General features: G+C 40.3%; 1 protein-coding gene across 23 annotated transcripts in view; it reads right to left on the minus strand.

Annotated features, from left to right (window-relative positions):
- The window catches only part of LOC126335720 (uncharacterized), a 201,009-nt gene that overhangs the window by 138,683 nt on the left and 46,001 nt on the right, over positions 1-16,325 (minus strand). For 16 of the 23 annotated variants that reach the window (XM_049999282.1, XM_049999333.1, XM_049999326.1 and 13 more), the window contains exon 3: positions 4,870-5,025. The exons of 2 other annotated variants lie outside the window; for them this stretch is intronic. In XM_049999282.1, the coding sequence (XP_049855239.1) occupies positions 4,870-5,025 (156 nt within the window). The remainder of the gene's footprint in view (positions 1-4,869; positions 5,026-16,325) is intronic. 5 more of the 23 variants (XM_049999192.1, XM_049999313.1, XM_049999268.1 and 2 more) reach the window with 2 other exon arrangements.

A 16,325-nucleotide genomic window follows, 5' to 3' on the forward strand; every position in this document is an offset into this window, starting at 1 on the left:
AGACACTTAAAGTAGTAAAGGAGTTTTGCTATTTAGGAAGTAAAATAACTGATGATGGTCGAAGTAGAGAGGATATAAAATGTAGACTGGCAATGGCAAGGAAAGCGTTTCTGAAGAAGAGAAATTTGTTAACATCGAATATCGATTTATGTATCAGGAAGTCGTTTCTGAAAGTATTCGTTTGGAGTGTAGCCATGTATGGAAGTGAAACATGGACGATAACTAGTTTGGACAAGAAGAGAATAGTGCTTTCGAAATGTGGTGCTACAGAAGAATACTGAAGATAAGGTGGATAGAGCACGTAACTAATGAGGAAGTATTGAATAGGATTGGGGAGAAGAGAAGTTTGTGGCACAACTTGACTAGAAGAAGGGATCGGTTGGTAGGACATGTTTTGAGGCATCAAGGGATCACAAATTTAGCATTGGAGGGCAGCGTGGAGGGTAAAAATCGTAGAGGGAGACCGAGAGATGAGTACACTAAGCAGATTCAGAAGGATGTAGGTTGCAGTAGGTACTGGGAGATGAAGCAGCTTGCACAGGATAGAGTAGCATGGAGAGCTGCATCAAACCAGTCTCAGGACTGAAGACAACAACAACAACAACAACAAGGTAGCAGAAAATGTGAAAAAATCGCTACCTGCAATTGCTGACTCATTGTATGTACTGCTGCATGTTAAAATATTTGTTTGGTGTGTGGCTCCAGAAATAATATTTCTCTCTTTTCATATAATGGCTGATAATGAAAAGGATGTGTGATGCCTTTAAAGAGAACATGAGCTGTCAAATATCAGGTCACAAGCTGTAACATGCCAACGGGAACTGTCCTTCAGAGCAATGATTACATATTGTCCCTGTTTTCTCCATGTGATTTTTATTGACAATTTGTAACTTTATGTTAATGGAGTTGGTTTTGTGTGCAGTCTTATTTTACCAGACTGGCTTGTTTGTTCAAATATGCAAAGACTGTAACAACAAAAAATTCTTATTGAAGACTGGACGACAATGAAGTACTTGCTCTTGTTTTGAATGTTTCGAATTATGTGAGAGAGACGGAAATTAAATTTTTCTGAAAAATACATTTCAAATTATATTAGATGCTGACGCATGGAGGGAATGCCTGAGCTGTACAACAAAACGTTTGTGCATTATTTAGGCAAGACAATTTTAAGAGAGAAGAACTTGTTTTAATCTTATATATTAGTTCTGAACCACAGACCTTGCCATTGATGGGGAGGCTTGTAGGCCACAGTGGCACAGGTAGCCATACCGTAGGCACAACCCCAATGGAGGAATATCTGTTGAGAGGCTAGACAAACATGTGATTCTTGAAGAGAGGCAGCAGCTTTATCAGTTGTTGCAGGGGCAACAGTGTGGATGATTGAGTTATCTGGCATTGTAGTATCAACCCAAATGACCTTGCTCTGCTGGTAGTGCAAACAGCTGAAACCAAAGGGAAACTACAGCAGTTACTTTTCCTGAGAGCATGCAGCTCTATTGTATGGTTAAATGATGGTGGCATACTCTTGGGTAAAACATTCCAGAGGTAAAACAGTCCCCTATTTAGATATCCAGGACGGGTCCTACTCAGGAGGATGTCTTACCAGGAGAAACAAAACTGGCATTCTATGAATCAGAGCATGGAACGTCATATCCCTTAATTATGGCAGCTAGGTTAAAAAATTTAAAAAGGGAAACAGATAGGATGAAGTTAGATACAGTACGAATTAGTGAATTTCGGTGGCAGGAGGTACAGGATTTATTGTCAGGTGAACACAGAGTTACGAATACAAAATCAGATAGAGGTAATACAGGAGTAGGTTTAATAATGTATAAGAAAATAAGAACACAGGTAAATTACTATGAACGCACTACTGTAGCCAAGATAGACATGAAGCTCACATCCACCACAGTGGTAAAAGTTCATATGCCAATTATCTCCGCAGAAAATGAAGAAATACATGATGAAATAAAAGATATTATTGAGATAGTTAAGGGAGACGAACATGTAGCAGTCATGGGAGATTGGAATTCGATAGTAGGAAAAGCAAGAGATTGAAAAACAGAAGGTGAATATGGACATGAGGAAACGAATGAAAGAGGAAACCATCTGACAGAACTTTGCACAGAGCATAATTTAATCTTTGCTAATATTTGTTTTAAGAATTCTGAAAGAATGCTGTATACATGGAAGAGACCTGGCGACATCGGAAGATTTCAGAGTGATTACATAATGGTAAGACATGGGTTTCAGAACCATGTTTTAAATTGTAAGACATTTCCAGGGACAGATGTTGACTTCAAGCTCAATTTATTGGTTTTGAATTGTAGATTAAAACTGAAATAGCAAAAAGGTAGAAAATTAAACTGAAGGAACCAGAGGTTGTTAAGAGGGGAACAACTGACAAGAACAGGGGAAAGAAATACCATAGAAGAAGAATGGGTAGCTTCAAGAGATGAAACAGTGAAAGCAGTGGAAGATCAAATAGGTAAAAAGATGAGGTCTAGTAGAAATCCTTGGGTAACACAAGAGATAATGAATATAACTGATGAATGAAAAAAATATAAAATGCAGTAAATGAAGCAGGCAAAGTAAATACAAATGTCTAAAAAATTAGACTGGCAGGAAGTGCAAAATGGCTAAGCAGGAATGGCTAGAGGATAAATGTACGCATTTAGAAGCATGTATTGCTGGGGGAAGATAGATACCGGCTACCGGAAAATTAAAGAGGCCTTCTGAGAAAGGAGAAGAATCTGTACAAATATCAAGAGCTCAGATTAAAAACCAGTCTTAAGCAAAGAAAGAAAAGCTGAAAGGTGTCTATACAAGGGAGATGAACTTGAGGTCAATACTATACAAATGGAAGAGGACATAGATGAAGATGAGATGGGAGGTATGATACTGCAAGAAGAATTTGATAGAGCACAGAAAGATTAAGTCAAAACAAGGCTCCAGGAGTAGACAACATTTTGTTAGAACTACTGAGAGCCTTGAGGGAGCCAGCCATGACAAAACTCCTCCATTTGACATGCAATATGTATGAGACAGCCAAAATACCCTCAGACTTCAAGAAGAATACAATAAATCCAATTCCAAAGAAAGAAGGTGCCGACAGGTGCAAATATTATCAAGCTATCAGTTTAGTAAGTCATGGTTGCAAAATATTAGCACGAATTCTTCACAGAATAATGGAAAAACTGGTAGACGTTGACTTTGGGGAAGACTAGTTTGGATTCCGGAGAAATGTAGGAACATGTGAGCTAATACTGACCTTGACGATGTCCCTCAGAAGCTAGGTTAAGGAAAGGCAAACCTACATTTATAGCATCTGTAGACTTTGAGAAAGCTTTTGACAATGTTGACTGGAATATTATCTTTGAAATTCTGAGAGTAGCAGCGGTAAAATACAGGGAGCGAAAGGCTATTAACAACTTGTATAGAAGCCAGATGGCAGTTGTACAACTCAAGGGGCATGAAAGGGAAGCAGTGGTTGAGAAGGGTCTGAGAAAGGGTTGCAGCCTATCCCCTATGTCATTCAATCTGTACATTCAGCAAACAATAACGGAAACAAAAAATTTTTGGAGTAGGAATTGAAGTTCAGGGAGAAGAGTAAAAACTGTGAGGTTTGCTGATGGCGTTGTAATTCTGTCAGAGTCAGCAAAGGATATGGAAGAGCAGTTGAATGGATTGGACAATGTCTTGAAAGGAAGGTTTCAGGGTAAATCAGATGATGCTGAGAGAATTGGATTAGGAAATGAGACACTTAAAGTAGTAGATTAGCTCCATTAGTTGGGCAGCAAAATAACTGATGATGGTCGAAGTAGAGATGATATAAAATGTAGATGCAACGGCAAGAAATGCATTCTGAAGAACAGAAATTTGTTAACTTCAAGTATAGATTTAAGTGTCAGGAAGTCTTTTCTTAAAGTATTTGTGTGGAGGGTGAGAATGTATGGAAGTGAAACATCGATGATATGCAGTTTAGACAAGAAGAGAACAGAATCTTCTGAAATGTGGTTCATCGGAAGAATGCTAAAGATTAGATGGGCAGATCACCTAACTAATGAGGATGTACTGAATAGAATTGGGAAGCAAAGAAATTTGTGGCTCAAACTGATTAGAAGAAAGAATCATTTGGTAGGACACATTCTGAGACAACAAGAGAGGTTCTGAGACATCAAGAGATCACCAGTTTCGTATAGGATGGAAGTTTGGGGGAGTAAAAATCATAGAGAGAGACTAAGAGATGAATATAGTAAGCAGATTCAGAAGGGTGTAGGTCACAGTACTTACTGAAGACAACAACAACAACAACATTAGTTATGTGCCACTAAGTGACAGTTTAATTAAAAGTATGATGATAGATAAATAGGAAGTTAGTCAGTCTTATCCCTGCTCTACATATCTTAACATCTATTCCTTCTCATGCTGTAGAGAGCTGAACCTGCAATCTAAAAATGGAAATTAATATAATAAGGCAATGAAGAATTTGGGTACAAAGTAGGAAACACAGAACTGTGATACATTTTCTATGCTGGTTGAAGTGTTATGTTGTGTTCAGAGAACTTGGAGGAGGTAAATTATAAAGTGTAAATTTCACCCATGACATGACAAGTACCACAGATTTATCTGAAGGCATATCCTCAGCTGTTATTAGTGTGGTTTTGTGCACCACATGTACATCCCTAATGGGAATCCATGCACCATTCATCAAGAGCCTCTCCGTTCTACACAAGATCTATCATTCTTCTAAAATTGTGTAGCGACTGGAATTCTGAACTACAACAGGGCTTCAGCTCCTGCTTCCGCCCCCCCCCCCCCCAAAAAAAAAAAACTTGTTTATTGTTTATTGCAATATTAGTTCATTACCTTGGTGGTTCTGCTGTGACTGAATTACGTGTGGAGACCGGTCAAATACGGTAGTATTTAGTTCCTCATTGATGTCCACTATAGACTCTTTGTGGAATTTGATGGATTCGGGGTCATCTGCAACTGATAATGAATCCCCATCTTTGGACCCAAGTTCTATAAGAATTAAAAATCTAAAATAAACATATAGGATAACAAAAAATCACTACTTTGTGATAACTATGGCAGAAAATGTAACCACTCATAAAGTTATCTATGGCTTCAGAGATCTGTTTGACAAGAAATGGAAAGAGTATGAGACATACATATGGTAGATGATATCCAAAAACAAAATAGCTTTCCCATCTAATGTTGGAAGAATACAATCAACAGCAAATGTCATTTGGGCTGGATAAATTCTGTGCAAATCAGTTACCTTGTATTTGGAATTCATAAAACAACATCAGTGGCTGATAAGTTATTCTTAATTAGTTCTACCCTCAATCTTTTTAACAAAATGTATGTAGTCACATTTTCTTCCCATTTTCTGCCGACTCATTGTACTTTCTCATTCTGAATTTACTTTCTGGAAAATAGATAAATGCCAATACTCAACAGAACTGTGTGTATTGAAAGCTAAGAATATATTCTATTTTTATCTCAATCCAGTGTATGATGCCTGCTTCCAGATTGTATTAGATGTAATTGTTTCTGCAGATGAAATACAGGCTAGTGGGAATATCGTACATGGTTCCCATGTACGACAAACATATTGTCACTCTGTGCAATGGTTATGATAAAATTTGAGCAGAAAAACATTAACATAAGTGACACCAGTGCTCCAACCTGAGTATTTCTGTTCATGCACAACCTTTAGATTTGTTCTTATCAGTGAGCACTGTAGGACCAACGATTGTCACTGGTTCCCCATATTCATTTCCCATTTTAAATTTTGTTGTGTTTGGTAACAGGGTTTCATTGTCAGGCCCTGGATTGAGTTTCTGTCTGCTGAAGTTGGATCCCTTAATCTGCATTGCATATACTGGAAACACTGAGGCCAATAATCAGCACACTTCAATACAATACTGACAGACATACACTACATTATCAAAAGTATCCAGACACCTGACTGAAAATGACTTACAAGATATTGGCGCCCTCCATCAGTAACGCTGGAATTCAATATGGTGTTGGCCCACCCTTAGCCTTGATGGCAGCTTCCACCCTTGCATGTATATGTTCAATCATGTGATAGAAGGTTTCCTGAAGAATGGCAACCCATTCTTCAATGAGTGCTGTGCTGAGGATAGGTATCAATGTCAGTCAGTGAGACCTGGCATAAAGTCGGCGTTCCAAAACATCCTAAAGGCGTTCTATAGGATTCAGGTCAGGACTCTGTGCAGGCCAGTCCATTACAGTTATTGTCGGGCAACCATTCCGTGCATAATGAACTAGTGCTCGATCGTATTGAAAGGTGCTATCGCGATCCCCAAACTGCTCTTCAACAGTGGGAAGCAAGAGGATGCTTAAAAAATCAATGTAGGTCTGCACTGTGGTGGAAATGAAGTCCCATGGTTCTTGACAGAGCATAGGCGAACAATGCGAAGACCCACACTGCTGTACTAGGCAAGGTCCTAATGGAGGTGGTTTGCCGTTGCCTTCCTCTGACCGTAATGGGGATGAATGATGATGAAGAAGATGTAGCAACAAAAACCGACTGCAGGAACACCTTGGGCTGCAGATGGGAGCCACCAGGCGGGGAAGCCGGCGGTGGTAGAGCACGCACCACCTGGTAAACACAGGAGGAGTCGGGTGACAGACCAACAACAACCGACCACGATTGTCTATGACCAACACAACAAGGAAGAGATAAACAACGGAGGCTTGTGGAAACCACAACACCAAACACCAACAATGAATCCACTCAGAACCAGAGCCAGGCAAATATCAACAACGAGCAACGACCAGAATGCAGTACCGCCGAGATAGTAACAAAATCCAGAGTGAGTATCAGACTGACTGGACTAGGGCAGAGCGGGTCCCTATATACGAAACTGGAGGGAGCGGCTATTGGCCGCTGTCTGCACGTGGCGTAGCGATGGCACCCCCACTGTGCGGAATAGCCACAGCGGAGGTGGAGCCCTCTATGGGCTGGCCACGTCCATTTGTTCTGGCGCATGTTTGACTTCCACGGCAGAAGGTATTAGAGAAGATGACACAACAACACCCAGTCATCTCAGGGCACCTGACCCTGCCGGCAATTGGACCTGGGACCCGATGCTCGGGAAGTGATAACGCTACCGTGAGACCACAAGTGGCGGACTGTGTTGCGATAGTGCCATGCAAAGCAACAAGGGGTCCAAGCCCCCCCCCCCCCCCCCTCAGTGAAAAGCACGACCACAGCATAATACCACCGCCTCTGAATTTTACTGTTGCCACTATACACGCTGGCAGATGTTCACCGGGCATTCGCCATACCCAAACCCTGCCATCGGATCACCACATTGTGTACCGTGGTTCATCACTCCACACAACGTTTTTCCACTGTTCAATCAAACAATGTTTACGCTCCTTACACCGGGCAGGGCGTTGTTTGGCATTTACCGGTGTGAAGTGTGGCTTCTGAGCGACCGCTCAACCATGAAAACCAAGTTTTCTCATCTCCTGCTTAACTGTTATAGTACTTGCAGTGAATGCTGATGCAGTGTGGAATTCCTGTGTGACGGTCTGGATAGATGTCTGCCTATTACACATTACTTCAACTGTCGGCAGTCTCTGTCAGTCAACAGACGAGGTCGGCCAGTACGCTTTTGTGCTGCATGTGTCCTTTCACGTTTCCACTTCATTATCACATTGGAAGCAGTGGACCTAGGGACGTTTAGGAGTGTGGAAATATCGCATACAGACATGTAACACAGGTGACAGCCAATCACCTGACCATGTTCAAAGTCTGTGAGTTCCACGGAGTGCCCCATTCTGCTCTCTCATGATGTCTACTGACTACTGAGGTCGCTGATACGGAGTACCTGGCAGTAGGTGGCAGCACAATGCACCTAATACGAAAAACGTATCTTTTGGAGGGTGTCCAGATACTTTTGATCACATAGAGTATTCTCAAAACATTTTGCAAGATACAAAGTTACGTCACAACACTGAAAAGGATTTTGTGAAATTTTCTGAAGAAAATTCTTTAACTTTGGGAAATTGTGTTACAAACTGTTGTCACACCCTGCATAATGTTAAGTATCATGACCAGGGTAAAACTGCTGAGAAGCCAGTGGTCGCTGAATGTTTTTATCCATCTGTATAAATAATGTTAAAATTGTGATACTTATTTATAAAATGTTACCACAGAATGCTTTCACAATCAGATTTTCAGAGCTTTCTGTCTTAAAATAAGTCAAATTTGAAATCATTATGCACCTTCTGAGAAACAAAGGTGATGACTTACTCAAATCTTACCATAAAAGATTTATATTTCCCACACGCAATTCCAACAGATGGTTCTTTGCACAGGTCCCAAAGTCTATCATCATTCACAAAGTCACTCAAAAGTCACACATAGGTGAGCTAGCAACAGTGTCATATCATTGGAGATGAAACAATACCATGAATGTAAAAAAATAAGAATTTTACACAAGAGACAAAAATCTGTCTGTTGTTGTTGTTGTTGTTGTTGTTGTTGTGGTGGTGGTCTTCAGTCCTGAGACTGGTTTGATGCAGCTCTCCATGCTACTCTATCCTGTGCAAGCTTCTTCATCTCCCAGTACCAACTGCAACCCACATCCTTCTGAATCTGCTTAGTGTATTCATCTCTTTGTCTCCCTCCACAGTTTTTACCCTCCATGCTGCCCTCCAATACTAAATTGGTTATCCCTCGATGTCTCAGAACATGTCCTACCAATCAATCCCTTTTTCTAGTCAAGTTGTGCCACAAACTCCTCTTCTCCCCAATTCTATTCAATACCTCCTTATTAGTTATGTGATCTACCCAACTAATCTTCAGCATTCTTCTGTAGCAACACATCTCGAAAGCTTCTATTCTCTTCTTGTCCAAACTATTTATCGTCCATGTTTCACTTCCATACATGACTACACTCCATACAATTACTTTCAGAAAAGACTTCCTGACACTTAAATCTATACTCCATGTTAACAAATTTCTCTTCTTCAGAAACGTTTTCCTTGCCATTGCCAGTCTACATTTGATATCCTCTCTTCTTCGACCATCATCAGTTATTTTGCTCCCCAAATAGCAAAACTCCTTTACTACTTTAAGAGTCTCATTTCCTAATATAATTCCCTCAGCATCACCCGACTTAATTCAACTACATTCCATTATCCTCGATTTGCTTTTGTTGATGTTCATCTTATACCCTCCTTTCAAGACACTGTCCATTCTGCTCAACTGCTCTTCCATGTCCTTTGCTGTCTCTGACAGAATTACAATGTCATTGGCGAACCTCAAAGTTTTTATTTCTTCTCCATGGATTTTAATACCAACTCCGAATTTTTCTTTTGTTTCCTTTACTGCTTGCTCAATATACAGATTGAATAACATCGGGGAGAGGCTACAACCCTGTCTCACTCCCTTCCCAACCACTGCTTTCCTTACATGCCCCTCTACTCTTATAACTGACATCTGGTTTCTGTACAAATTGGAAATAGCCTTTCGCTCCCTGTATTTTACCCTGGCCACCTTTAGAATTTGAAAGAGAGTATTCCAGTCAACATTGTCAAAAGCTTTCTCTAAGTCTACAAATGTTAGAAAAGTAGGTTTGCCTTTCCTTAATCTTTCTTCTAAGATAAGTCATAGGGTCAGTATTGCTTCACGTGTTCCCATATTTCTACGGAATCCAAACTGATCTTCCCCGAGGTCAGCTTCTATCAGTTTTTCGATTCGTCTGTAAAGAATTTGCATTATTATTTTGCGGCGGTGACTTATTAAACTGATAGTTCAGTAATTGTCACATCTGCCAACACCTGCTTTCTTTGGGATTGGAATTATTAATATCTTCTTGAAGAGTGAGGGTATTTTGCCTGTCTCATACATCTTGCTCACCAGATGGTAGTTTAGTCAGGACTGGCTCTCCCAAGGGTGTCAGTAGTTCTAATGGAATGTTGTCTACTACGGGGGTCTTCTTTCGACTCAGGTCTTTCAGTGCTCTGTCAAACTGTTCACGCAGTATCATATCTCCCATTTCATCTTCATCTACATCCTCTTCCATTTCCATAATATTGTCCTCAAGTACATCGTCCTTGTATAGACCCTCTATATACTCCTTGCACCTTTCTGCTTTCCCTTCTTTTCTGGGTTTCCATCAAAGCTCTTGATATTCATGCAAGTGACTGTCCTTTCTCCAAAGGTCTCTTTAGTTTTCTATCTATCTAAGTTATGATCTGCGCAAAATTCCTCCAGGTGGCTTCCTCTTTCATTTCTTAGCCCCAATCTATATTCACCTACTACGTTTCCTTCTCTCCCTTTTCCTACTCCCGAATTCCAGTCACCCATGACTATTAAATTTTCATCTCCCTTCACTACCTGAATAATTTCTTTTATCTCATCATACATTTGATCAATTTCTTCGTCATCTGCGGAGCTAGTTGGCATATAAACTTGTTCTACAGTAGTAGGCGTGGGCTTCGTGTCTATCTTGGCCACAATAATGCGTTCACTATGCTCTTAGTAGTAGCTTACCCGTACTCCTATTTGTTTATTCATTATTAAACCTACTCCTGCATTACCCCTATTTGATTTTGTATTTATAACCCTGTATTCACCTGACCAAAAGTCTTGTTCCTCCTGCCACCAAACTTCACTAATTACCACCATATCTAACTTTACCCTATCCATTTCCCTTTTTAAATTTTCTAACCTACCTGCCCAATTAAGGGATCTGACATTCCACGCTCCAATCCGTAGAACGCCAGTTTTCTCTCTCCTGATAATGACGTCCTCTTGGGTACCGTATTTACTCGAATCTAAGCCGCACTCGAATCTAAGCCGCACCTGAAAAATGAGACTCGAAATAAAGGAAAAAAAAATCCCGAATCTAAGCAGCACCTGAAATTTGAGACTCGAAATTCAAGGAGAGAGAAAAGCTTTAGGCCGCACCTCCAAATCGAAACAAAGTTGGTCCACTGAATATGAGACACAATTTAGGTCGAATGAATGAGGATACAGCTGCAGTAGCTTGGTTCGAGTCGTAAGCTTAGCAGTTAAGCTTTACCAGGTAGCCATTGCTATGCGTCAGGCGCTCCGTCCGTATTTATACGGGTACCCTTCCTTTTTCACGTGCTTTGTCTGGTTTGAATCAATTGCTTATTTTCTTTGATCTGATAAGTGCCGTTTTCTTTGTTATAGGTGTTTACGTCACTCTAAGCTGAAAATGCTTTACTGTACTGTGTCATGCATTGTTTGTCATATTCTGATAGTGCGTGTTTACGGCCTGTCGCATTGCTTGCTTTTCTGCGCGCTACCGCCGCTTACAAATAAAAAAAAAAAAAAAAAAAAGAGGAATCGTCTCATTAGCGAAACAATGGCAAGAGACTGCTATTTGTTGTTACTTACACTGCTGCTTTCTTTGATAATGATCAAAAAGAACCAAATAATAGACTGTGTATGATAGAACATGTTCTGAACGAGAGTTTGGCGAAAATTTTTCTCCGTTTCAAAATCTTTGCGGCCGCTACTTTAGTACATCAAATTCTGCAAAATTAGAGTCATCTTAGATTGAAAAATCTAGTCAGTTGCCGTGCTTCATTTCTGACTGTATCACTATTAGGCATAAGAATAATACGAATATAAACATGACACGATACGTATATTCTTCCGCGTTTGCTGTTGTCTCACTCTAATTTCGTAGTTTATTAGGCAGACAGGATTTAAACGAGATAGCAGCAAACACGAAACAATACATGGCAAAATGGTTAGATTCATATTATTCTTATGGTGAAGAGAATACTGTATGTGACTCACATTTCATCAGGTTCCTATTAGCAACCATCTCTTCCCACAGATAGGAAAAAATTCAAAACGTAGAGTTGGCCATATTGACAAACACCCCAGTCTTGCCAGTCGGATTTTCGTAGTACATTGAAATTCTGTTACATTCGAAGATGAACAATACGGAATTTGTATTCACTTTATTGGATAATGAATGAAAATGCAGTGGTCGAAACTTGGGGAGGAGAAAAAAAAGCTTATCTTCCACCCTTTTTTTTAAATTTATTTACTAACGCAGAGGGTTTTGGCGCCAGTATTTACCTTTGTGCCTACAAAGCATGCCTGTGTAGCGCTACATATATTCGATGGCAGAAGTTAGTTGTGGCGGCACCTACCAACATTTTTCAGAACTTCTGCTCGCTTTGCACTCGATTCTAAGGCGCAGGCGGTTTTTTGGAACACAAAAACCAGAAAAAAAGTGCGCCTTAGATTCGAATAAATACGGTAGTCCCCCGCCCGGAGATCCGAATGGGGTACTATTTTACCTCCGGAATATTTTGCCCAAGAGAACGCCATCATCATTTAATCATACAGTAAAGCTGCAAGCTCTCGGAAAAAATTACGGCTTAGTTTCCCCTTGCTTTCAGCCGTTCGCAGTACCACAACAGCAAGGCCGTTTTGGTTAGTGTTACAAGGCAAGATCAGTCAATAATTCAGATTGTTGCCCCTGCAGTTACTGAAAAGGCTGCTGCCCCTCTTCAGGAACCACACGTTTGTCTGGACTCTCAACAGATACCCCTCTGTTGTGTTTGCACCTACGGTACGGCTATCTGTATCGTTGAGGCACGCAAGCCTCCCCACCAACGCAAGGTCCATGCTTCATGGGGAGGGAAATGCCTAATACATTTCACAGCCAATTTTAAATAAATATACTGTTTACATACTTCCGATAATGCTTGCACATTTCTTCAAGAAAAATCCTAAACATCACTCAAAGCAGCAACAGAGAAGTACCCTACACTGATACTTGTCACACAGTTACTTCCACAATTGTTTCATTCATAAGGTATGTTGTCATAATAACTATGACAATCTTTAGGAAGAACATATTTAAGTTGTTGTAAATGATCCCATTCGGATTTCTTGATTTTCAGTCTTTCCTTGTATAGTTTCGGGAAGCAAACATCTTGAAGAATTTTCGTCGGACACCTCGGTAATTCTTGCCACACCTCGTTGAAAGAGCACCTGTAGTAAATAATACCATTTGGGCGGTACTGTAGCGCCTCAGATTGGTAACTGTAGGTTCATTTTTTACAGCTCTTCCAGGCCTAATTTTGTCGTACAGCCACAAACTTTTCTCTGCGTAGTTGATGAAAAAGGAATAATCTAGGTAATGGACTTCATATGGCTGTGGCTTTTTTTTGGCTTCTTTAGATATAGCGTATCGGCTAGGAAATGTAACTTCACATCCTTTAAGCTTGCACTCAATGAAACTGTGAACTGAGTCGCATTCCATCTGAATATGGCCTTTCTCCAAAAACTTTTGTGTAATCATTAGTCCAGTATCAATTGCTAATCTTAAAAGGGCATTTGATAATATCACATTTCTGTTCTGATACATGCAGCCATCAGAATACAGAATGACTTGAACGGGATTTTCCTTAATCATTCTGGATGATTGATGATGATTGATGCAAAACATGATGCAGCAAAATCACCTTGCGCTTCATCGAACCAGTATCAAACTGCATCATGACTTTCTAAATTATACATTGTAAAGTTATGAACAGCCAACTTTGTTTTATAATAAACTGCACTTGCACTTAAAAATGGAGCTACTTTCACGGTCTGCAAGTCCATGGTGTACACTGAGCAGAGCTTCTGCTGGGCTTCTTCTTGTCAGCATCTTTTTGCATCCTTGGCTGCTCTTTCTGTTCTTCGTGTTACTTCTACACGTCTTCACTCAAGTTATCAAGCCTGTAATTACAACAAGTTGCTCTGGTCTTTCTTGGGGGAAAATAAGCTAATATTACCATCTTCTAAAATCAAGTTAAAGGTAGCCCAACTTAATGGTGAAACCTTCTTCGCATGACAGTTTCCACAGAGTCCACACAGCTGTTGTCTGGATTGTAGAACAGGCTCAAGATACAACTCTGAGGAGGATTTCCTGCAGTAATGCAATGAAAGTTTCGGAAGAGAGTCCAGGAATTCTGTCATGAAGGTTCTCTCATCTTTCTTCTTTGTCTGTTTGATTCGAGGTCATGACAATTCTGTATCAGGGCTTATCCCATGTGTGGAATTACCCAGCCAATATCAGACAGTCCATTCTTTAATCCCAAGAGTATTAGAAACATCTTTTTGCATGAAACTTCCAACATATACTTCATTTAAAGATATGCCATAAATCCGTTCAAAGGAAGTGTCATCAGTTTTCTGCTGATGATAGGCAGGCAGTATTTAACACATTTTGGGGAACGGTGTTGTGGGATCAGAGAAAGGTTTATATTATATTTATATATTTTTTATATTTATATTATATTTTTGCATGCTTTATGTTTCCCCAGCTCATTTATCAAATGATACATGAGTGTCCATTTTTTCCTGGATTCGCCAGTGTTCTTCCCTGGACGTTTGGTTGGAATTACGTCCACAAGGTTGATAATATAAACCTTCCTCTGATCCCACAACACCGTTCCCCAAAATGTGTTAAATACTGCCTGCCTATCATCAGCAGAAAACTAATGACACTTCCTTTGAACGGACTTCTGGCATATCTTCAAAGTATATGTTGGACCTAATTTTCATGCCTCCCTTGGAGTGTCATGCTTGATTTTACCAATTCGACTTCTTTTGTATCCAAAATATGTCTGTTCACGCATTCTCAGAATTTTATTGGTATTTTTCTTCCAATCTTCAGGATGTGGTTTAGACTTCCTTTCCCTGTCACTGCCCTTTTTTTTTTATCAGTCTTCTGACTGGTTTAATGCGGCTCGCCACAAATTCCTTTCCTGTGCTAACCTCTTCATCTCAGAGTAGCACTTGCAACCTACATCCTCAATTATTTGCTTGACGTATTCCAATCTCTGACTTCCTCTACAGTTTTTGCCCTCTAGAGCTCCCTCTAGTACCATGGAAGTCATTCCCTCATGTCTTAGCAGATGTCCTAGCATCCTGTCCCTTCTCCATATGAGTGTATTCCACATATCCCTTTCCTCTCCGATTCTGCGTAGAACCTCCTCATTCCTTACCTTATCAGTCCACCTAATTTTCAACATTCGTCTATAGCACCACATCTCAAATGCTTCGATTCTCTTCTGTTCCGGTTTTACCACAGTCCATGTTTCACTACCATACAATGCTGTACTCCAGACGTGCATCCTCAGAAATTTCTTCCTCAAATTAAGGCCGGTATTTGATATTAGTAGACTTCTCTTGGCCAGAAATGCCTTTTTTGCCATAGCGAGTCTGCTTTTGATGTCCTCCTTGCTCTGTCCGTCATTGGTTATTTTACTGCCTAGGTAGCAGAATTCTTTAACTTCATTGACTTCGTGACCATCAATCCTGATGTTAAGTTTCTCGCTGTTCTCATTTCTACTACGTCTCATTACCTTCGTCTTTCTCCGATTTACTCTCAAACCATACTGTGTACTCATTAGACTGTTCATTCCGTTCAGCAGATCATTTAATTCTTCGTCACTTTCACTCAGGATAGCAATGTCATCAGCGAACCGTATCATTGATATCCTTTCACTTTGTATTTTAATTCCACTCCTGAACCTTTCATTTATTTCCATCATAGCTTCTTCGATGTACAGATTGAAGAGTAGGGGCGAAAGGCTACGGCCTTGTCTTACTCCCTTCTTAATACGAGCACTTCGTTCTTGATCGTACACTCTTATTATTCCCTCTCGGTCATTGTACATATTGTATATGACCCGTCTCTCCCTTTAGCTTACCCCCTACTTTTTTCAGAATCTTGTACAGCTTGCACCATTTTATATTGTCGAACGCTTTTTCCAGGTCGACAAATCCTATGAACGTGTCTTGATTTTTCTTTAGCCTTGCTTCCATTATTAGCCGTAACGTCACAAGTGCCTCTTTCGTGCCTTTACTTTTCCTAAATCCAAACTGATCGTCACCTAGCGCATTCTCAATTTTCTTTTCCATTCTTCTGTATAATATTCTTGTAAGCAGCTTCGGTGCATGAGCTGTTAAGCTGACTGTGCGATAATTCTCGCACTTGTCAGCTCTTGCCGTCTTCGGAATTGTGTGGATGATGCTTTTCCGAAAGTCAGATGGAATGTCGCCAGACTCATATATTCTACACACCAATGTGAATAGTCGTTTTGTTGTCATTTCCCCCGCTTACATCGCCATAAAATTATTGGCCTTCACTGTCAGCATCATTATTGCTCCCGTGATCTTCCAATAATTTATCCAGAGTGTTTGGCAAACAATGAGCACCATCGCATAGCAATGAGTTACGTATGAAGTACTGTCGTCTCTAGTGGGAACTGTGACTGTGGTTTCA

This window comes from Schistocerca gregaria, chromosome 1, assembly GCF_023897955.1.
Source record: "Schistocerca gregaria isolate iqSchGreg1 chromosome 1, iqSchGreg1.2, whole genome shotgun sequence".
Taxonomy (NCBI): Eukaryota; Metazoa; Arthropoda; class Insecta; order Orthoptera; family Acrididae; genus Schistocerca; species Schistocerca gregaria.